The sequence below is a fragment of the Nerophis ophidion genome, linkage group LG04, assembly GCF_033978795.1.
Source record: "Nerophis ophidion isolate RoL-2023_Sa linkage group LG04, RoL_Noph_v1.0, whole genome shotgun sequence".
Classification (NCBI taxonomy): Eukaryota; Metazoa; Chordata; class Actinopteri; order Syngnathiformes; family Syngnathidae; genus Nerophis; species Nerophis ophidion.
The window spans coordinates 75,283,775-75,308,919 of record NC_084614.1 but is presented as its reverse complement, the minus strand read 5'-3'; the positions used below and the strand labels follow the sequence as shown (position 1 = coordinate 75,308,919).

The window sequence follows — 25,145 nt, the reverse complement described above, 5'->3', positions numbered from 1 at the left end:
TCCATCCATCCATTTCCTACCGCTTATTCCCTTTTGGGGTTGCGGGGGGCGCTGGCGCCTATCTCAGCAACAATCGGGCGGAAGGCGGCGTACACCCTGGACAAGTCGCCACTTCATCGCAGGGCCAACACAGTTTGGACATATTCTCATTAAATCCCAAAGAACAGTTGAACATATTCTAATTATATCACATAGAAACGTTTGGACATATTCTCATGTAATCCCAAAGAAAAATCTGTACATATTCTTATTTAATCCCAAAGAAAAATCTGGACATATTCTCATTTATTCCTATAGAAAAGTTTGGACATATTACCATTTAATCACAGGAAAATTTGGATATATTCTCATTTAATCCCATTGAAGGATTTGGATATATTCTCATTTAATCCCATTGAAGAATTTGGATATATTCTCATTTAATCCCATTGAAGAATTTGGATATATTCTCATTTAATCACTTATGAAAGTTTGGACATGTTCTCATTTAATCGCACAGGAAAGTTTGGACATATTCTCATTAAATCCCAAAGAACAGTTGAACATATTCTAATTTAATCCCATAAAATGTTTTGGACATATTCTCATTTAATCCCAAATAAAAATTTGGACAGATTCTCATTTAATCACATAGGAAAGTGTGGACATATTCTCATTTAATCACATTAGAAATTTTGCACGTATTCTTGTTTAATCGCATAGGAAAGTCTGGACATATTCTCATTAAATCCCAAAAGAACAGTTGAACATATTCTTGTTTAATCACATCGAAACGTTTGGACATATTCTCATGTAATCCCAAAGAAAAGTCTGGACATTCTAATTTAATCCCAAAGAAAATTTGGGACATATTGCCATTTAATCACATAGGAAATTTGGACATGTTCTCATTTAATCCCATAGAAAAATATAGACATATTCTCATTTAATCACATAGGAAAGTGTGGACATATACTAATTTAATCACATTAGAAATGTTGATTATATTCTTGTTTAATCACGTTAGAACGTTTGGGCATTTTCTCATTTAATCCCATGGAAAAAAATGGACAGATTCTCATTTAATCACATTAGAAATTTTGATCATATTCTTGTTTAATCACGTAAGAACCCTTGGACATATTCTCATTTGATCACAAAGAAAAATTTTGGACATATTCTCATTTAATCCCAGGAAATTTTGGATATATTCTCATTTAATCCCATAGCAAATATGGACATATTCTCATTTAATCCCATAGAAAAATGTGGACATATTCTCATTTAATCCCTTAGAAAAATGTGGACATATTCTCATTTAATCCCATAGAAAAATGTGGACATATTCTCATTTAATCCCTTAGAAAAATGTGGACATATTCTCATTTAATCCCATAGAAAAATGTGGACAGATTCTCATTTAATCCCATAGAAAAATGTGGACAGATTCTCATTTAATCACATAGAAAAATGTGGACATATTCTCATTTAATCCCATAGAAAAATGTGGACATATTCTCATTTAATCCCATAGAAAAATGTGGACATATTCTCATTTAATCCCATAAAAAATGTGGACATATTCTCATTTAATCCATAGAAAAATGTGGACATATTCTCATTTAATCCCATAGAAAAATGTGGACATATTCTCATTTAATCCATAGAAAAATGTGGACATATTCTCATTTAATCCCATAAAAAATGTGGACATATTCTCATTTAATCCCATAGAAAAATGTGGACATATTCTCATTTAATCCCATAGAAAAATGTGGACATATTCTCATTTAATCCCATAGAAAAATGTGGACATATTCTCATTTAATCACATAGGAAAATGTGGACATATTCTCATTTAATCCCTTAGAAAAATGTGGACATATTCTCATTTAATCCCATAAAAAATGTGGACATATTCTCATTTAATCCCATAGAAAAATGTGGACATATTCTCATTTAATCCCATAGAAAAATGTGGACATATTCTCATTTAATCCCATAAAAAATGTGGACATATTCTCATTTAATCCCATAGAAAAATGTGGACATATTCTCATTTAGTCACATAGGAAAGTGTGGACATATTCTCATTTAATCCCATAGAAAAATGTGGACATATTCTCATTTAGTCACATAGGAAAGTGTGGACATATACTAATTTAATCACATTAGAAATGTTGATTATATTCTTGTTTAATCACGTTAGAACGTTTGGACATATTCTCATTTAATCCCATGGAAAAAAAATGGACAGATTCTCATTTAATCACATTAGAAATTTTGATCATATTCTTGTTTAATCACGTAAGAACCCTTGGACATTTTCTCATTTGATCACAAAGAAAAATTTTGGACATATTCTCATTTAATCCCGGGAAATTTTGGATATATTCTCATTTAATCCCATAGCAAATATGGACATATTCTCATTTAATCACATAGGAAAATGTGGACAGATTCTTATTTAATCCCTTATAAAAATGTGGACATATTCTCATTTAATCCCATAGAAAAATGTGGACATATTCTCATTTAATCCCTTAGAAAAATGTGGACATATTCTCATTTAATCCCATAGAAAAATGTGGACAGATTCTCATTTAATCCCATAGAAAAATGTGGACAGATTCTCATTTAATCACATAGAAAAATGTGGGCATATTCTCATTTAATCCCATAGAAAAATGTGGACAGATTCTCATTTAATCCCATAGAAAAATGTGGACAGATTCTCATTTAGTCACATAGAAAAATGTGGACATATTCTCATTTAATCACATAGGAAAATGTGGACATATTCTCATTTAATCCCTTATACAAATGTGGACATATTCTCATTTAATCCCATAAAAAATGTGGACATATTCTCATTTAATCCCATAGAAAAATGTGGACATATTCTCCTTTAATCCCATAGAAAAATGTGGACATATTCTCATTTAATCCCATAAAAAATGTGGACATATTCTCATTTAATCCCATAGAAAAATGTGGACATATTCTCATTTAATCACATAGGAAAGTGTGGACATATTCTCATTTAATCCCATAAAAAATGTGGACATATTCTCATTTAATCCCATAGAAAAATGTGGACATATTCTCATTTAATCACATAGGAAAGTGTGGACATATACTAATTTAATCACATTAGAAATGTTGATTATATTCTTGTTTAATCACGTTAGAACGTTTGGACATATTCTCATTTAATCCCATGGAAAAAAAATGGACAGATTCTCATTTAATCACATTAGAAATTTTGATCATATTCTTGTTTAATCACGTAAGAACCCTTGGACATTTTCTCATTTGATCACAAAGAAAAAATTTGGACATATTCTCATTTAATCCCAGGTAATTTTGGATATATTCTCATTTAATCCCATAAGAAATGTGGACATATTCTCATTTAATCCCATAGAAAAATGTGGACAGATTCTCATTTAATCACATAGGAAAATGTGGACAGATTCTTATTTAATCCCTTATAAAAATGTGGACATATTCTCATTTAATCACATAGAAAAATGTGGACATATTCTCATTTAATCCCATAGAAAAATGTGGACAGATTCTCATTTAATCCCATAGAAAAATGTGGACATATTCTCATTTAATCACATAGAAAAATGTGGACATATTCTCATTTAATCCCATAGGAAAATGTGGACAGATTCTCATTTAATCACATACGAAAATGTGGACAGATTCTCATTTAATCCCATAGAAAAATGTGGACAGATTCTCATTTAATCCCATAGAAAAATGTGGACATATTCTCATTTAATCACATAGAAAAATGTGGACAGATTCTCATTTAATCACATAGGAAAGTGTGGACATATGAGTTTTGTTGATGTTATTGACCTATGTGGAGTGTGCTAATCAGACATATATGGTCACGGCATGACTGCAAGCTAATCGATGCTAACATGTTATTTAGGCTAGCTGTATGTACATATTGCATCATTATGCTTCATTTGTAGGTATATTTGCATCCAGCCTTTCCCTCCTCCCTCATTTAATGCCAAACAAACACATACCAATCGTTGGTTGGAAGGTGATCACCAAATTCGTCCTCGCTTCCTCCCGTGCCGCTGTCTTCAATTTCGTTTTCGCTACCTGCCTCCACACTCCAACCATCCGTTTCAATACATGCGTGATTTGTTGAATCGCTTACGGCGCTGAAATCCGAGTCTGAATCCGAGCTAATATCGCTATACCTTTCTGTGCTATCCGCCATGTTTGTTTCTGTGTGATCACGCTGTGACGGGCGGATATAACGACGGTTAAAATCAGGCACTTTGAAGCCGTTTTTCGGGATACTGCGTGATGGGTAAAATTTTGAGAAAAACTTGGAAAAATAAAATAAGCCACTGGGAACTGATTCTTATTGGTTTTAACCCTTCAGAAATTGTGATAATGTTCCCCTTTAACACGATGAGTAATTAGTAATTCCGCTGGTAATCACAGTGTTAAAAATAACGTTCAAAATATAAAACATTCTCATGCATTTTAATCCATCCATTCGTTTCTATTGGACCTGTTCAAGAAGTCGCATTAATGGTCAAAAGTGTTTTATTTATTATTGGTTACCTTCAGAGTAAAAATGTTGTTCAAAAGAATAGGAGATGCACACATTTCTGATTCGCATTCTGATTTAGTTGTTGGAATCCGGGAAAGTCCAAATAAAAGAGGAGGCGTAGAATTCTCTTGTCAGAGCGTGGGACGACACTACAAGGGTACAGGTCTACTCGTTTTCTCCTCATTGAGCTAAATTGAATCCGGTCTCTGTTTGATTCCTTGCTTCTTGTCTGTTTAATAAATCTCATCAGTGGTTGAACACGGAAATACATTTTAAAATATTTGGCCATCATGGCTCTCTCAGTCAAAAAGGTTCCCGACCCCTGGTTTACTACAACCACGACCACACACAGGAAGTTCTCTCTTTGAGGAAGCTTATCCACCAGAGAATTGCAAGTCACACGCCAGCTCCGGCAGAAGAGCTATAAACAAACCACACAAGCTAAGTGATGCGAGAGTACATTCCAGCCTTTAGAGCAGTGGTTCTTAACCTGGGTGCGATCGAACCCTAGGTGTTCGATGAGTCGGCCTCGGGGGTTCGGCGGAGGTCAAAACACACCCGACTCATCGTATAAATACAAACTTCTCCCTATCGACGTATTACGGATACAGCAACAGCTGACTGATTTGCAGGTGTGTCATTTGTTGTGAGTTTATGCACTGTGTTGGTTTTGTTGTTTGAACAAGGTGATGTTCATGCACGGTTCATTTTGTGCACCAGTAAAAAAAAAACATGGTAACACTCTAGTACGGGGAACATATTCGCCATTAATTAGTTGATTATTAACACCCTCTAACCCTGACCCTAACCAAATAACTCTAAATTAAGTCTTTGTTACTTAGAATATGTTCCCCTAGTGTCCAAATAACTCTAAATTAAGTATTTTTAACTTAGAATATGTTCCCCTAGTGTCTAAATAACTCTAAATTAAGTATTTTTAACTTAGAATATGTTCCCCTAGTTTCCAAATAACTCTAAATTAAGTCTTTATTACTTAGAATATGTTCCCCTAGTGTCCAAATAACTCAAAAATTAAGTCTTTTTAACTTAGAATATGTTCCCCTAGTGTCTAAATAACTCTAAAATACGTCTTTGTTACTTTGACTATGTTCCCCTAGTGTCCAAATAACTCTAAATTAGGTCTTTGTTACTTAAATATGTTCCCCTAGTGTCCAAATAACTCTAAATTAAGTCTCTATTACTTAGAATATGTTCCCCTAGTGTCCAAATAACTCTAAAGTAAGTCTTTTTAACTTAGAATATGTTCCCCTAGTGTCCAAATAACTCTGAATTAAGTCTTTTTAACCTAGAATATGTTCCCCTAGTGTCCAAATAACTCTAAATTAAGTCTTTTTAACTTTGAATATGTTCCCCTAGTGTCTAAATAACTCTAAATTAAGTCTTTGTTACTTAGAATATGTTCCCCTAGTGTCCAAATAACTCTAAATTAGGTCTTTATTACTTAGACTATTTTCCCCTAGTGTCCAAATAACTCTAAATTAAGTCTTTGTTACTTTGAATATGTTCCCCTAGTGTCCAAATAACTCTAAATTAAGTCTCTGTTACTTAGAATATGTTCCCCTAGTGTCTAAATAACTCTAAATTAAGTATTTGTTACATAGAATATGTTCCCCTAGTGTCCAAATAACTCAAAATTAATTCTTTTAAACTTAGAATATGTTCCCCTGGTGTCCAAATAACTCTAAATTAATTCTTTTTAACTTAGAATATGTTCCCCTAGTGTTCAAATAACTCTAAATTAAGTCTTTGTTACTTAGAATATGTTCCCCTAGTGTCTAAATAACTCTAAATTAAGTGTTTGTTACAAAGAATATGTTCCCCTAGTGTCCAAATAACTCTAAATTAAGTCTTTTTAACTTACAATATGTTCCCCTAGTGTCTAAATAACTCTAAATTAAATCTTTTTAACTTAGAATATGTTCCCCTAGTTTCCAAATAACTCTAAATTAAGTCTTTATTACTTAGAATATGTTCCCCTAGTGTCCAATTAACTCTATATTAGGTCTTTGTTACTTAGAATATGTTCCCCTAGTGTCCAAAAAACTCTATATTAGGTCTTTGTTACTTAGAATATGTTCCCCTAGTGTCCAAATAACTCTAAATTAAGTCTTTTTAACTTAGAATATGTTCCCCTAGTGTCTAAATAACTCTAAATTAAATATTTTTAACTTAGAATATGTTCCCTTAGTGTCCAAATAACTCTATATGAGGTATTTGTTAATTACAATATGTTCCCCTAGTGTCTAAATAACTCTAAATTAAGTCTTTTTAACTTAGAATATGTTCCTCTAGTGCCTAAATGACTCTAAATAAAGTATTTTTAACTTAGAATATGTTCCCCTAGTGTCCAAATAACTCTAAATTAAGTCTTTGTTACTTAGAATATGTTCCCCTGATTTCCAAATATTTTTAAATTAAGTCTTTATTACTTAGAATATGTTCCCTTAGTGTCCAAATAACTCTAAATTAAGTCTTTTTAACTTAGAATATGTTCCCTAACTTAGAATATGTTCCCCTAGTGTCTAAATAACTCTAAAATACGTCTTTGTTACTTTGACTATGTTCCCCTAGTGTCCAAATAACTCTAAATTAGGTCTTTGTTACTTAAATATGTTCCCCTAGTGTCCAAATAACTCTAAATTAAGTCTCTATTACTTAGAATATGTTCCCCTAGTGTCCAAATAACTCTAAAGTAAGTCTTTTTAACTTAGAATATGTTCCCCTAGTGTCCAAATAACTCTAAATTAAGTCGCTATTACTTAGAATATGTTCCCCTAGTGTCCAAATAACTCTAAAGTAAGTCTTTTTAACTTAGAATATGTTCCCCTAGTGTCCAAATAACTCTGAATTAAGTCTTTGTTACTTAAAATATGTTCCCCTAGTGTCCAAATAACTCTACATTAAGTCTTTTTAACCTAGAATATGTTCCCCTAGTGTCCAAATAACTCTAAATTAAGTCTTTTTAACTTTGAATATGTTCCCCTAGTGTCTAAATAACTCTAAATTAAGTCTTTTTTACTTAGAATATGTTCCCCTAGTGTCCAAATAACTCTAAATTAGGTCTTTATTACTTAGACTATTTTCCCCTAGTGTCCAAATAACTCTAAATTAAGTCTTTGTTACTTAGAATATGTTCCCCTAGTGTCCAAATAAGTCTAAATTAAATCTCTGTTACTTAGAATATGTTCCCCTAGTGTCTAAATAACTCTAAATTAAGGGTTTGTTACATAGAATATGTTCCCCTAGTGTCCAAATAACTCAAAATTAATTCTTTTTAACTTAGAATATGTTCCCCTGGTGTCCAAATAACTCTAAATTAATTCTTTTTAACTTAGAATATGTTCCCCTAGTGTCCAAATAACTCTAAATTAAGTCTCTGTTACTTAGAATATGTTCCCCTAGTGTCTAAATAACTCTAAATTAAGTGTTTGTTACAAAGAATATGTTCCCCTAGTGTCCAAATAACTCTAAATTAAGTATTTTTAACTTAGAATATGTTCCCCTAGTGTCTAAATAACTCTAAATTAAATCTTTTTAACTTAGAATATGTTCCCCTAGTTTCCAAATAACTCTAAATTAAGTCTTTATTACTTAGAATATGTTCCCCTAGTGTCCAAATAACTCTATATTAGGTCTTTGTTACTTAGAATATGTTCCCCTAGTGTGCAAAAAACTCTATATTAGGTCTTTGTTACTTAGAATATGTTCCCCTAGTGTCCAAATAACTCTAAATTAAGTCTTTTTAACTTAGAATATGTTCCCCTAGTGTCCAAATAACTCTGAATTAAGTCTTTGTTACTTAAAATATGTTCCCCTAGTGTCCAAATAACTCTACATTAAGTCTTTTTAACCTAGAATATGTTCCCCTAGTGTCCAAATAACTCTAAATTAAGTCTTTTTAACTTTGAATATGTTCCCCTAGTGTCTAAATAACTCTAAATTAAGTCTTTGTTACTTAGAATATGTTCCCCTAGTGTCCAAATAACTCTAAATTAGGTCTTTATTACTTAGACTATTTTCCCCTAGTGTCCAAATAACTCTAAATTAAGTCTTTGTTACTTAGAATATGTTCCCCTAGTGTCCAAATAACTCTAAATTAAATCTATGTTACTTAGAATATGTTCCCCTAGTGTCTAAATAACTCTAAATTAAGTATTTGTTACATAGAATATGTTCCCCTAGTGTCCAAATAACTCAAAATTAATTCTTTTTAACTTAGAATATGTTCCCCTGGTGTCCAAATAACTCTAAATTAATTCTTTTTAACTTAGAATATGTTCCCCTAGTGTCCAAATAACTCTAAATTAAGTCTCTGTTACTTAGAATATGTTCCCCTAGTGTCTAAATAACTCTAAATTAAGTGTTTGTTACAAAGAATATGTTCCCCTAGTGTCCAAATAACTCTAAATTAAGTCTTTTTAACTTAGAATATGTTCCCCTAGTGTCTAAATTACTCTAAATTAAATCTTTTTAACTTAGAATATGTTCCCCTAGTTTCCAAATAACTCTAAATTAAGTCTTTATTACTTAGAATATGTTCCCCTAGTGTCCAAATAACTCTATATTAGGTCTTTGTTACTTAGAATATGTTCCCCTAGTGTCCAAAAAACTCTATATTAGGTCTTTGTTACTTAGAATATGTTCCCCTAGTGTCCAAATAACTCTAAATTAAGTCTTTTTAACTTAGAATATGTTCCCCTAGTGTCTAAATAACTCTAAATTAAATATTTTTAACTTAGAATATGTTCCCTTAGTGTCCAAATAACTCTATATTAGGTCTTTGTTAATTACAATATGTTCCCCTAGTGTCTAAATAACTCTAAATTAAGTCTTTTTAACTTAGAATATGTTCCTCTAGTGCCTAAATAACTCTAAATAAAGTATTTTTAACTTAGAATATGTTCCCCTAGTGTCCAAATAACTCTAAATTAAGTCTTTGTTACTTAGAATATGTTCCCCTGATTTCCAAATATTTTTAAATTAAGTCTTTATTACTTAGAATATGTTCCCCTAGTGTCCAAATAACTCTATATTAGGTCTTTGTTAATTACAATATGTTCCCTTAGTGTCCAAATAACTCTAAATTAAGTCTTTTTAACTTAGAATATGTTCCCCTAGTGTCTAAATAACTCTAAAATACGTCTTTGTTACTTTGACTATGTTCCCCTAGTGTCCAAATAACTCTAAATTAGGTCTTTGTTACTTAAATATGTTCCCCTAGTGTCCAAATAACTCTAAACTAAGTCTCTATTACTTAGAATATGTTCCCCTAGTGTCCAAATAACTCTAAAGTAAGTCTTTTTAACTTAGAATATGTTCCCCTAGTGTCCAAATAACTCTGAATCAAGTCTTTGTTACTTAAAAGATGTTCCCCTAGTGTCCAAATAACTCTACATTAAGTCTTTTTAACCTAGAATATGTTCCCCTAGTGTCCAAATAACTCTAAATTAGGTCTTTATTACTTAGACTATTTTCCCCTAGAGTCCAAATAACTCTAAATTAAGTCTTTTTTACTTAGAATATGTTCCCCTAGTGTCCAAATAACTCTAAATTAAGTCTCTGTTACTTAGAATATGTTCCCCTAGTGTCTAAATAACTCTAAATTAAGTGTTTGTTACATATAATATGTTCCCCTAGTGTCCAAATAACTCAAAATTAATTCTTTTTAACTTAGAATATGTTCCCCTGGTGTCCAAATAACTCTAAATTAATTCTTTTTAACTTAGAATATGTTCCCCTAGTGTCCAAATAACTCTAAATTAAGTCTCTGTTACTTAGAATATGTTCCCCTAGTGTCTAAATAACTCTAAATTAAGTGTTTGTTACAAAGAATATGTTCCCCTAGTGTCTAAATAACTCTAAATTAAGTGTTTGTTACAAAGAATATGTTCCCCTAGTGTCCAAATAACTCAAAATTAATTCTTTTTAACTTAGAATATGTTCCCCTAGTGTCCAAATAACTCTAAATTAAGTCTTTGTTACTTAGAATATGTTCCCCTAGTGTCCAAATAACTCTAAATTAAGTCTTTGTTACTTATATGTTCCCCTAGTGTCCAAATAACTCTAAATTAAGTCTTTGTTACTTAGAATATGTTCCCCTAGTGTCCAAATAACTCTAAATTAAGTCTTTGTTACTTATATGTTCCCCTAGTGTCCAAATAACTCTAAATTAAGTATTTTTAACTTAGAATATGTTCCCCTAGTGTCCAAATAACTCTAAATTAAGTCTTTGTTATTAAGAATATGTTCCCCTAGTGTCCAAATAACTCTAAATTAAGTCTTTTTTAACTTAAAATATGATCCCCTAGTGTTCAAATAACTCTAAATTAAGTCTTTGTTACTTAGAATATGTTCCCCTAGTTTCCAAATATTTTTAAATTAAGTCTTTATTACTTAGAATATGTTCCCCTAGTCTCCAAATAACTCTATATTAGGTCTTTGTTAATTACAATATGTTCCCCTAGTGTCCAAATAACGCTAAATTAAGTCTTTATTACTTAGAATATGTTCCCCTAGTGTCCAAATAACTCTAAATTAAGTGTTTGTAACTTAAAATATGTTCCCCTGGTGTCCAAATAACTCTAAATTAAGTCTTTGTTACTTAGAATATGTTCCCCTAGTGTCCAAATATTTTTAAATTAAGTCTTTATTACTTAGAATATGTTCCCCTAGTGTCCAAATAACTCTATATTAGGTGTTTGTTACTTAGAATATGTTCCCCTAGTGTCCAAATAACTCTAAATTAAGTCTTTGTTATTAAGAATATGTTCCCCTAGTGTCCAAATAACTCTAAATTAAGTCTTTTTTAACTTAAAATATGATCCCCTAGTGTTCAAATAACTCTAAATTAAGTCTTTGTTACTTAGAATATGTTCCCCTAGTTTCCAAATATTTTTAAATTAAGTCTTTATTACTTAGAATATGTTCCCCTAGTTTCCAAATATTTTTAAATTAAGTCTTTATTACTTAGAATATGTTCCCCTAGTGTCCAAATAACTCTATATTAGGTGTTTGTTACTTAGAATATGTTCCCCTAGTGTCCAAATAACTCTAAATTAAGTCTTTGTTATTAAGAATATGTTCCCCTAGTGTCCAAATAACTCTAAATTAAGTCTTTTTTAACTTAAAATATGATCCCCTAGTGTTCAAATAACTCTAAATTAAGTCTTTGTTACTTAGAATATGTTCCCCTAGTTTCCAAATATTTTTAAATTAAGTCTTTATTACTTAGAATATGTTCCCCTAGTCTCCAAATAACTCTATATTAGGTCTTTGTTAATTACAATATGTTCCCCTAGTGTCCAAATAACGCTAAATTAAGTCTTTATTACTTAGAATATGTTCCCCTAGTGTCCAAATAACTCTAAATTAAGTGTTTGTAACTTAAAATATGTTCCCCTGGTGTCCAAATAACTCTAAATTAAGTCTTTGTTACTTAGAATATGTTCCCCTAGTGTCCAAATATTTTTAAATTAAGTCTTTATTACTTAGAATATGTTCCCCTAGTGTCCAAATAACTCTATATTAGGTCTTTGTTACTTAGAATATGTTCCCCTAGTGTCCAAATAACTCTATATTAGGTCTTTGTTAATTACAATATGTTCCCCTAGTGTCCAAATAACGCTAAATTAAGTCTTTATTACTTTGAATATGTTCCCCTAGTGTCCAAATAACTCTAAATTCAGTCTTTGTTACTTAGAATTTGTTTCCCATAATAAAGTATAACCAAAAACATATAACTTTGTCTTGAATTTGAAAAAAAAAACATTTTATTTTTCACAAAAGAAGGGTTCGGTGAATGTGAATATGAAACTGGTGTGGTTCGGTACCTCCAACAAGGTTAAGAACCACTGCCTTAGACCTCAACTGGCGTAGCATTTCCCGATTCAGTCCCTATCTCTTGTAGTCCTCCTCCAGTTTTAGCTTCTCGCCGTTGTTGGGGAAGGTGGCGTCGGCGCTCGCTTGCACTTTATCGAAGAAGTTGAAATCGGCCACGTAGCGGCCACTGGGGGTGCTGAAGAGCACGGGCTTGAACTCGTAGCCCCACAGGATCTCCTGGGGGATGTAGGACGTGCGGCTCTGGCACGTGGCGGCGGTGGACTCCATGGTGCCGTTGAGGGTCACCAGCAGCTCGAAGTCTCGACTCTGCAGGTTGTCGGCGGTCAAGTCCGCCAGCGGGCTGCGCTCGTCCAGAATGTGGTAGAAGGTGAGCGGCAGGATGAGGAAGGGGCACTCGCTGCTGGAGTCCATGAAGAAGTCCAGCGAGGTTTGGTGCACCTGGGTCTTCTCGCCCTCCTGGGTGACGTAGGAGTGCAGGATCTTCCCTGTGAGCTGGCACTGGATCAGCAGGCTCTTCCTCATGTTGGCCACCCTCACCATCAGGCACAGCTGGCCCTGGCGGCGGCAGACCACCGCCGACTGGCTGAACTTGATGGTCTCCGCCCGCTTCTTGGGCCGGGCCAGCTTGGCCAGGAAGGCTCCGGTGACGAAGATCTCGGCCAGACCCGTGATGACCAGCTGGGCCACCAGCGTGAAGATGGCCAGCGGGCACTCCTCCGTGATGTAGCGGAAGCCGTACCCTATGGTGGTCTGCGATTCCAGCGAGAAGAGGAAGGCGCCGGTGAAGGTCTTGACGTTCTCCAGACACGGCGTGTGGTTGGAGGGCAGCGTGGCCTCCAGGTCCCCATTGCCCATGCTGATGAAGTAGAAGAGCACGCCGAAGATGAACCAGGTGATGACGAAGGTGGAGGCGAACAGAGTGAGCTTGTAGCGCCACTTCATGTCCACCACCGTGGTCCAGATGTCGTGGAGGTACAGCTTGACCATGCCCTCCACGTTGTCGATGTGGACCTGGTTGCGTCCGTCTTTGGACACGATCCTCCGCCGCACCTTCTTGACCGCCATCACGCTGCTTGTCTCAGAGGGACCTCCCGCTTTCACTTCCGCATCGTCCGAGCACTGACTGACCAACAAGAAGACCACGTGAGTCCACACCACACACACTGCAAAAAGTGAAATCTAAGTACAAACCCCGTTTCCATATGAGTCGGGAAATATAAACGGAATACAATGATTTGCAAATCCTTTTCAGCCCATATTCAGTTGAATGCACTACAAAGACAAAGATATTTGATGTTCAAACTCATACTTTTTTTTTTTTTTTGCAAATAATAATTAACTTAGAATATCATGGCTGCAACACGTGCCAAAGTAGTTGGGAAAGGGCATGTTCACCACTGTGTTACATCACCTTTTCTCTTAACAACACTCAATAAACCTTTGGGAACTGAGGAAACTAATTGTTGAAGCTTTGAAAGTGGAATTCTTTCCCATTCTTGTTTTATGTAGAGCTTCAGTCGTTCAACAGTCTGGGGTGTCCGCTGTCGTATTTTACGCTTCATAATGCGCCACGGTGGCAGAGGGGTTAGTGCGTCTGCCTCAATACGAAGGTCCTGCAGTCCTGGGTTCAAATCCAGGCTCTGGATCTTTCTGTGTGGAGTTTGCATGTTCTCCCCGTGAATACGTGTGTTCCCTCCGGGTACTCCGGCTTCCTCCCACTTCCAAAGACATGCACCTGGGGATAGGTTGATTGGCAACACTAAATTGGCCCTAGTGTGTGAATGTGAGTGTGAATGTTGTCCGTCTATCTGTGTTGGCCCTGCGATGAGGTGGCGACTTGTCCAGGGTGTACCCCGCCTTCCGCCCGATTGTAGCTGAGATAGGCGCCAGCGCCCCCCGCGACCCCGAAAGGGAATAAGCGGTAGAAAATGGATGGATAATGCGCCACACATTTTCGATGGGAGACAGGTCTGGACTGCAGGCAGGCCAGGAAAGTACCCGCACTCTTTTCAATCAATCAATGTTTATTTATATAGCCCCAAATCACAAATGTCTCAAAGGACTGCACAAATCATTACGACTACAACATCCTCGGAAGAACCCACAAAAGGGCAAGGAAAACTCACACCCAGTGGGCAGGGAGAATTCACATTCAGTGGGACGCCAGCGACAATGCTGACTATGAGAAACCTTGGAGAGGACCTCAGATGTGGGCAACCCCCCCCCTCTAGGGGACCGAAAGCAATGGATGTCGAGCGGGTCTAACATGATACTGTGAAAGTTCAATCCATAGTGGCTCCAAGACAGCAGTGAGAGTCCCGTCCACAGGAAACCATCTCAAGCGGATCAGCAGCGTAGAGATGTCCCCAACCGATACAGGCGAGCGGTCCATCCTGGGTCCCGACGAGCGGTCCATCCTGGGTCTCGACTCTGGACAGTCAGTACTTCATCCATGGTCATCGGACCGGACCCCCTCCACAAGGGAGGGGGGGACATAGGAGAAAGAAAAGAAGCGGCAGATCAACTGGTCTAAAAAGGAGGTCTATTTAAAGGCTAGAGTATACAGATGAGTTTTAAGATGAGACTTAAATGCTTCTACTGAGGTAGCATCTCGAACTGTTACCGGGAGGGCATTCCAGAGTACTGGAGCCCGAACGGAAAACGCTCTATAGCCCGCAGACTTTTTTTGAGCTCTAGGAATCACTAATAAGCCGGAGTCTTTTGAACGCAGATTTCTTGCCGGGACATACGGTACAATACAATCGGCAAGATAGGCTGGAGCTAGACCGTGTAGTATTTTATACGTAAGTAGTAAAACCTTAAAGTCACATCTTAAGTGCACAGGAAGCCAGTGCAGGTGAGCCAGTACAGGCGTAATATGATCAAACTTTCTTGTTCTTGTCAAAAGTCTAGCAGCCGCATTTTGTACCAACTGTAATCTTTTAATGCTAGACATTGGGAGACCCGAAAATAATACGTTACAGTAATCGAGACGAGACGTAACAAACGCATGGATAATGATCTCGGCGTCTTTAGTGGACAAAATGGAGCGAATTTTAGCGATATTACGGAGATGAAAGAAGGCCGTTTTAGTAACGCTTTTAATGTGTGACTCAAAGGAGAGAGTTGGGTCGAAGATAATACCCAGATTTTTTACAGAGTCACCTTGTTTTATTATTTGGTTGTCAAATGTTAAAGTTGTATTATTAAATAGAGGTCGGTGTCTAGCAGGACCGATAATCAGCATTTCCGTTTTTTTGGCATTAAGTTGCAAAAAGTTAGCGGACATCCATTGTTTAATTTCATTAAGACACGCTTCCAACTGACTACAGTCCGGCGTGTTGGTCAGCTTTAGGGGCATGTAAAGTTGGGTGTCATCAGCATAACAGTGAAAGCTAATACCGTATTTGCGTATGACGTCACCTAGCGGCAGCATGTAGATGCTGAAGAGTACAGGGCCAAGGACCGAACCCTGGGGAACTCCACACGTTACCTTAACATAGTCCGAGGTCACACTGTTATAGGAGACGCACTGCATCCTATCAGTAAGATAAGAGTTAAACCATGACAGGGCTGAGTCTGAAATACCAATTCGTATTTTGATACGCTCTAATAAAATATTATGATCGACGGTATCGAAAGCAGCGCTAAGATCGAGGAGCAGCAACATAGATGACGCATCAGAGTCCATCGTTAGCAATAGATCATTAGTCAGTTTTGCGAGGGCTGTCTCAGTCGAGTGATTTGCCCTGAAACCGGATTGAAAGGTTTCACATAGATTGTTAAACGCTAAGTGCTCATTTAGCTGCTCTGCAACAATTTTTTCGAGGATTTTCGAAATAAAGGGAAGGTGAGACACCGGTCGGTAGTTTACCATGAGGTCTGGATCGAGGTTAGGTCTTTTAAGGAGAGGATGAATAACCGCTTTTTTGAATGCAACGGGAACAGTGCCCGAGGAAAGTGATAAGTTTATAATATTTAGCACTGATGGACCTAATAATACAAAAAGTTCCTTGATAAGTTTCCCAGGAAGTGGGTCAAGTAAACATGTTGTTTGTTTTATTCCATTTACACGTTGTAACAATCCTTCTAATGTTATTTCATCAAAACGAGAGAAACTATTTTGGATATTTGCAGTATCCGCCGTATATACAATCGTATCTGTGTTACTATAACCCCGTTGTAGCTGGGACGCATTGTCTTTAATCTCCTTTCTAATAAGTTCAATTTTCTTATTAAAGAACTTCATAAAGTCATCTGCCGAATGGGTGGAGCTACTGGAAGGAGTCCCTTGTTGGGTTAGCGATGCTACTGTACTAAACAAAAATTTTGGATCGTTTTTATTAATGCGGATGAGATTTGAGTAATAATTAGTTTTAGCTAAGGTAAGCATGCGTTTATAAGTTATTAAACTATCACTCCATGCTTGATGGTGCACCTCAAGTTTAGTCGTGCGCCATTTGCGTTCCAGCTTTCTACATAATAATTTCTGAGCTCTAGTTTCTTCAGTAAACCATGGCGTACGCCTTTTTGGAGCCTTTTTTAACTTCAGCGGTGCTATACTATCAATGGTTTCGCGCAGGGCGTTGTTAAAGTTGTTAGTGAGGTTATCAATAGAGCCCACATACTTTGGGAACGGTGCCATTACCGAGGGCAGTAGGTCCGCAAGAGTCGTCGTTGTGGCAGCATTAATGTTGCGGCTGCTATAGCAGTTATTATTATTATTAGCTTGCCGAACATGAGTCTGAACTTCGAATTTTATAAGGTAATGATCGGACATTACTTTAGTATAAGGGAGTATCGTAACTTTTGAGACGGTGATACCTCTGACAAGCACTAGGTCTATCGTATTACCGCTGCGATGCGTCGGTTCATTTATTATTTGTGTAAGACCACAGCTATCAATTATAGTCTGGAGCGCCACGCACGGTGGGTCCAATGGGGTATTCATATGGATATTAAAGTCCCCCATTATAATTATATTATCGGCGTGCGTCACTAGATCAGCAACAAACTCTGAGAATTCACTAATAAAGTCCGAATAGGGCCCTGGGGGGCGGTAGATAACGGCCAGGCACAGAGGCAGAGGTGTGGCAGACTTCATAGAAAGCACCTCAAACGATTTATATTTATTATTTAAGTTAGGACTAAAGTTAAAGTTTTCGTTGTATATTAGTGCGACACCCCCTCCCCTTTTGAGGTGACGGGCAATATGCGCATTCGTATAGTTAGGAGGGGATGCCTCATTTATCGCAAAAAAGTCGTCTGGTTTAAGCCAGGTTTCGCTAAGACCGATGACGTTAAGGTTGTTGTCTCTAATGACCTCATTGACTAATAACGTTTTGGGAGACAAAGATCTGATGTTTAGAAAGCCCATATTATAGGTAGTGGGCTGTTTTAAGGAGTTGTTGATAAAATTATCCGTAGTAGCAATATTAATAATGTTGCGTTTATTATGCGCAGTGTACTTAAAATAATTACGACCATATCTAGGAATTGATATGACGGGAATTTTCAGATTATCTACTTGGCGCTGCGATAAACTGAACGCATCATAATTTGCCACCTCAGTAGAACGCATGTCTAACTCTGACGAAGTCATAGACACAGTAGAAAAAACATTTTGTGAGTTGTGTATTATTCTACGAAAATTGCTATGTGTACAGGGATCATCCAGCCTGGCGCTGGCTAGTTCTAACTTAACTGACTCCATACCCAGGCTAGCAGGCTCTGTAATTGCCTGTGACCGGGCTTGCTCTAGTGCAGTTAGTCAAATGTGGCTCAATGCGAAGTCTATGTTCCGAGACAAGAGGATAGCGCCTTCCTGGTTAGGGTGAAGGCCGTCTCTCCTCAGCAAGCCAGGTTTGCCCCAGAAAGAGGGCCAATTATCAATAAACGTAAATCCCTGTTGTCTGCAGAAGCTATCCAGCCACCTGTTAAGAGAGACTAATCTGCTATATCTCTCATCATTGCCTCTCCCAGGCAGGGGGCCAGAGACAATTACTCGATGCCTGGACATCTTTCTGGCGAGATTACAAGCCCTGGCTATGTTTCTCTTTGTAATCTCTGATTGTCTCATCCTAACGTCATTGGAGCCAACGTGTATTACTATATTCGCATAACTAGTGGTGCGGTTAGCCTGCCGTACGTGTTTACTAGACCTGCTGCGAGTTAGCTCCCTAAGATTAGCTTCAATGTCAGGTGCTCTGCCCCCGGGAATACACTTAATTGTGGCTGGTTTGCTAAGCTTTATGTTTCGGGTGATGGAGTCCCCTATAACTAAAGTGTGGTGCCCGGTAGACTGGGGTGTAGGACTAGCTAAAGGGCTAAATCTATTATGCGTCTCAACCGGTACACCGTAGCTTGTAGGCCGGTTAGGGCTGCTACAAGCTGGGCTAGTTAGCTCGCTACAGCTAACGCTAGCAGATGTGTCCGCAACATCTAAAGTTACGAAATTACACTGCTCTAACTGGCGGACACGGCTCTCTAGCAAAGCCAACCTATCCATGAGTAAAGTGCACGAAGCGCAGGAAGCCATACTCACAGAAACTTTCCGTCGCCGAGTGGAGTGCCAGCTGTCTTACTACGAAGCCACGCTGATGTAACACTTGTCTTGCTGAAATAATCAGGGGCGTCCATGATAAAGTTGCTTGGATGACAACATATGTTGCTCCAAAACCTGTATGGACCTTTCAGCATTAATGGTGCCTTCACAGATGTGTAAGTTACCCATGCCTTGGGCACTAATACACCCCCATACCATCACAGATGCTGGCTTTTGAACATTGCGCCTATAACAATCCAAATGGTTATTTTCCTCTTTGTTCCAGAGGACACCACGTCCTCTGTTTCCAATTATAATTTGAAATGTGGACTCGTCAGACCATAGAACACCTTTCCACTTTGCATCAGTCCATCTTAGATGAGCTTGGGCCCAGCCAAGCCGGCGGCGTTTCAGGATATTGTTGATAGATGGGTTTGGCTTTGCAAAGTAGAGTTTTAACTTGCACTTACAGATGTTGCAACCAACTGTAGTTACTGACAGTGGTTTTATGAAGTGTTACTGAGCACATGTGGTGATATTGTTTACACACTGATGTGGGGTTTTGATGCAGTACCGCCTGAGGGATCAAAAGTCTGTAATATCATCGCTTACGTGCAGTGATTTCTCCAGATTCTCTGAACTTTTTGACCGTAGATGGTAAAATCCCTAAATTCCTTGCAATAGCTCGTTGAGAAATGTTGTTCTAAAACTGTTCGACAATTTGCTCACAAATTGGTGACCCTCACCCCATCCTTGTTTGTGAATGACTTAGCATTTCATGGAAGCTGCTTTTATACCCAATCATGGCACCCACCTGTTCCCAATTAGCCTGCACACCTGTGGGATTTTCCATATAAGTGTTTGATGAGCATTCTTCAACTTTATCAGTATTTATTGCCACCTTTCCCAACTTCTTAGTCACGTGTTGTTGGCATCAAATTCTAAAGTTAATGATTATTTGCAAAAAAAAAATGTTTATGAGTTTGAACATCAAATATGTTGTCTTTGTAGCGTATTCAACTGAATATGGGTTGAAAAGGATTTGCACATCTTTGTATTCCGTTTATATTTACATCTAACACAATTTCCCAACTCATATGGAAACAGGGTTTGTAAGATGAAATAGCTCAAATAAGGGGGATATTTGCTTATTTTCTGTCCGGTAAGATCATTCTTCTCACTAAGCAGATTTTATGTTAGAGTTTTACTCGTTTTAAGCGTTTAGGTCCTAAATGATCTCAGTAAGATATTACAGCTTGTTGCTGAGATTTGATGACCTATATTGAGTATAAAACATGCTTGAAAATAGAATATCAACTGTAGCAAAGCTGTGTCGTCAACACTCCCGAGTATAAAACTGCTTTTTCAAAGTAAAATTTCTTAATTTCAAGCATGAAATAAAATAAAAAAAATCATGATTTTGACACAATTGTGTCTCATAATTAAAACCGATGCGAGCCAAATGGACTTTGCGGTTTTATTTTCAATTAACAATAGAAAATACGTACTCATAGTACAGTTGGCACAGTACAGTAAACTGACGGTTAATATCTAAACATTTAACATGTGTCATTTCAAACTATTGTGAACAGAAATAGTTCATGCACATTTAAGTAAATTATTCAAATATGTGCCACACTCTGAAACCCACACCAAACAAGAATGACAAACACATTTCGGGAGAACATCCGCATTGTAACACAACATAAAAACCAGTTCAAATCCCGGCTGAGTCATACCAAAGACCATAAAAAAATGGGACCCATTACTTCCCTGCTTGGCACTCGGCATCAAGGGTTGGAATTGGGGGTTAAATCACCAAAAATGATTCCCGGGCGTGGCCACCGCTGCTGCTCACTGCTCCCCTCACCTCCCAGGGGGTGATCAAGAGAATAATTTCGCCACATTTAGTGTGTGTGTGACAATCATTGGTACTTTAACTTTAAGTACTTTAACTACAAAATACTTTTACTGTCATATTTACCTTTTTGTGCTTTTTAAATTGTCAATTGGATTTGAAAATGTATGTTTGCATACAGTACAAAAAATATATTGTATATGTATATAAGTATACACTGTATATGTTTACAGTGTATCACAGCTTATAGTATGATTATTTTTAACGCTACAAGAATAATTTCTGTCGATCACTGACAAGGTCTTTAGAGCAGTGGTCCCCAATAATAATAATAATAATAATAAAAAAATAATAAAAATATTTTATTTTTTATTAAATCAACATAAAAAACAATATACACTTACAATTAGTGCACCAACCACAAAAACCTCCCTTTTTCATGACAAAGAAGAAAAAAAAAAATAGAACAGAATAGAATAAAAACACGTACAAAATACACTATGTCTACAATATACTAGCATGAAAGCACCTATAAAAGATACTGTCTAGAATATAATATAATAAAAGCACCTATAAAAGACACTGTCTAAAATATAATAGAATAAAAGCACCTATAAAAGACACTATAGAACAGAATAGAATAAAAACACCTATAAAATACACTGTCTAGAATAGAGTAAAAGCACCTATAAAAGACACTATAGAACAGAATAGAATAAAAACACAAAATACACTGTCTAGAATATAATAGAATGAAAGCACCTATAAAATGCACTAATAAAAGCACCTATAAAAGACACTATGTCTAGAATAGAATAGAATAAAAGCACCTATAAAAGACACTTATGTCTAGGATATAATAGAATAAAAACACCTATAAAAGACACTATAGAACAGAATAGAATAAAAACACTTATAAACGACATTATGTCTCAAATAGAATAGAAGCACCTCTAAAAGACACTAATAAAATCACGTATAAAAGACACTATAGAACAGAATAAAAACACATATAAAAGACACTATGTTTAGAATAGAATAAAAGCACCTATAAAAGACAATATAGAACAGAACTATAAAAGACACTATAGAACTGAATAGAATAATAACACATATAAAAGACACTATGTCTCGAATAGAATAGAATAAAAGCACCTATTAAAGACACTTATGTCTAGGATATAATAGAATAAAAACACCTATAAAAGACACTTGTGTCTAGAATATAATAGAATAAAAGCACCTATAAAAGACACTATAGAACAGAATAGAATAAAAACACTTATAAACGACATTATGTCTCGAATAGAATAGAAGCACCTCTAAAAGACACTAATAAAATCACGTATAAAAGACACTATAGAACAGAATAGAATACAAACACATATAAAAGACACTATGTTTAGAATAGAATAAAAGCACCTATAAAAGACAATATAGAACAGAACTATAAAAGACACTATAGAACTGAATAGAATAATAACACATATAAAAGACACTATGTCTCGAATAGAATAGAATAAAAGCACCTATAAAAGACACTTATGTCTAGGATATAATAGAATAAAAACACCTATAAAAGACACTTGTGTCTAGAATATAATAGAATAAAAACACCTATAAAAGACACTATAGAACAGAATAGAATAAAAACACTTATAAATGACATTATGTCTCGAATAGAATAGAAGCACCTCTAAAAGACACTAATAAAATCACTTATAAAAGACACTATAGAACAGAATAGAATAAAAACACATATAAAAGACACTATGTTTAGAATAGAATAAAAGCACCTATAAAAGACAATATAGAACAGAACTATAAAAGACACTATAGAACTGAATAGAATAATAACACATATAAAAGACACTATGTCTCGAATAGAATAGAATAAAAGCACCTATAAAAGACACTTATGTCTAGGATATAATAGAATAAAAACACCTATAAAAGACACTTGTGTCTAGAATATAATAGAATAAAAGCACCTATAAAAGACACTATAGAACAGAATAGAATAAAAACACTTATAAACGACATTATGTCTCGAATAGAATAGAAGCACCTCTAAAAGACACTAATAAAATCACTTATAAAAGACACTATAGAACAGAATAGAATAAAAACACATATAAAAGACACTATGTTTAGAATAGAATAGAATAAAAGCACCTATAAAAGACACTATAGAACTGAATAGAATAATAACACATATAAAAGACACTGTCTCGAATAGAATAGAATAAAAGCACCTACAAAATACACTATGTCTAGAAAATATAATAGAACAAAAGACACTAATACAAGCACCTATAAAAGACACTATAGAACAGAATAGAATAAAAACACATATAAAAGACACTATTTCTAGAATTGAATAAAAGCACATATAAAAGACATGATAAAATAGAATACAAACACCTATAAAAGACACTGTCTGGAATAGAATAGAATAAAAGCGCCTATAAAATACACTGTAGAATAGGAAAATATAAAAACACCTTTAGAATACACTAGTTTATCTAGAATTTAAAAAAAATATATAAAATGTATATATGTGTATATATACATATATAAAATGTATATATGTATGTGTGTGTGTGTCATCTTACCTACTGTCAGGTGTTTTTTTTTTTTGCTCTTGTCCACCACAGTGCACCCGTAGACGACTTCAGGTCTTGTTTGTGTTAAGTGAACTTTAGCACAGGAGAATTGGATGTGTTGAATATGAGGACAGACTCATCGAAGCCCTGCCCCTCGCTCACCTGTCCACTAGTCCGCCGGTGCCTCAAGTCTTGTTGCTGCTTCTTTTAAAGTCTGTTGTGGCTTGACACACTCGCCCAGATTTATGGAGCCAATTGTTCTCTGAAGGTCACCTGTGTTCAGTTTGGCACTGGCGAAGAAGAAGGTTGCACAGAAAGACCACATTCACACACTAGTGTTAGTCACAAAGTCACAGTGAGAACATGCAAACGCCACACAGAAAGACCCAGAGCCCGGGGATCGAACCCGGGATCTTCTTATCGCGAGGCACGTGCACACTAACCCCTGTTTCACCGGGATAACCATAGAACGTTTCAGTTTGACTTTGACCTGGTTGCCTTATAAAGGGGGAGAACATTCTCTCAGAGACAAGAGAATATGTTACAATGTTATGGAATGGTGGCGGCATTTTCACCCCGGAACAGACGGTTTGTGGTCCCGTTTCTTTTCTATATTTCCAAAAAGTCTTAAGAAGCGATACTAGACTTCAGATGGGGCTCGGTATGCAGGAAGTTGTTACTTAATCACTTTCAGGCTTTGTTATTAACTGTATTGTTATTGCACACATTCCTTTAGGCTAGGTGTGTGTGTGTGTGTGTGTGTGTGTGTGTGTGTGTGTGTGTGTTTGTGTGTGTGTGTGTGTGTTCTGGCAATGCTGACTTAATGGGGACATCGCTCTGTTTAAACAGTCACCTTTAGGGGACCTCTGACGGTATGAGGACAAAAAAACAGGTCCCCTAAAGCAGTGTTTTTCAACCACTGCGCCGCGGCACACAATCAATCAATCAATCAATGTTTACTTATATAGCCCTAAATCACTAGTGTCTCAAAGGGCTGCACAGACCACTACGACATCCTCGGTAGGCCCACATAAGGGCAAGGAAAACTCACACCCAGTGGGACGTCGGTGACAATGATGACTATGAGAACCTTGGAGAGGAGGAAAGCAATGGATGTCGAGCGGGTCTAACATGATACTGTGAAAGTTCAATCCATAATGGATCCAACACAGTCGCGAGAGTCCAGTCCAAAGCGGATCCAACACAGCAGCGAGAGTCCCGTTCACAGCGGAGCCAGCAGGAAACCATCCCAAGTGGAGGCGGATCAGCAGCGCAGAGATGTCCCCAGCCGATACACAGGCAAGCAGTACATGGCCACCGGATCGGACCGGACCCCCTCCACGAGGGAGAGTGGGACATAGAAGAAAAAGAAAAGAAACGGCAGATCAACTGGTCTAAAAAGGGAGTCTATTTAAAGGCTAGTGTGCCGTGGGATACAGTCTTGTGTGCCGTGGGAGATGATCTAAATTCACCTATTTGGGTTGAAAATATTTTTTGCAAACCAGTAATTATAGTCAGCAAATATTCAATCAATCAATCAATGTTTACTTATATAGCCCTAAATCACTAGTGTCTCAAAGGGCTGCACAAACCACGACACAAACCACTACGACATCCTCGGTAGGCCTACATAATGCGTTGTTGTTGTTGAGTGTCAGTAACCGTGTAATACTTTTCCATATCAGTAGGTGGCAGCCGGTAGCTAAT

The 25,145-nt window shown here is 36.4% G+C and overlaps 1 protein-coding gene across 1 annotated transcript; it reads right to left on the bottom strand.

The window, feature by feature from the left end:
• Window positions 1-4,545: 4,545 nt before the first annotated feature.
• On the bottom strand, window positions 4,546-23,741 carry LOC133551884 (ATP-sensitive inward rectifier potassium channel 15-like). Its single transcript, XM_061899065.1, has 3 exons — window positions 23,601-23,741; window positions 23,448-23,531; window positions 4,546-13,553 (listed from the first exon to the last, which is right to left on the bottom strand). The coding sequence occupies exon 3, from the start codon at window positions 13,493-13,495 to the stop codon at window positions 12,485-12,487; it is 1,011 nt and encodes a 336-aa protein (XP_061755049.1). The 5' UTR covers window positions 13,496-13,553; window positions 23,448-23,531; window positions 23,601-23,741; the 3' UTR covers window positions 4,546-12,484.
• Between the last annotated feature and the right edge of the window lie 1,404 nt (window positions 23,742-25,145).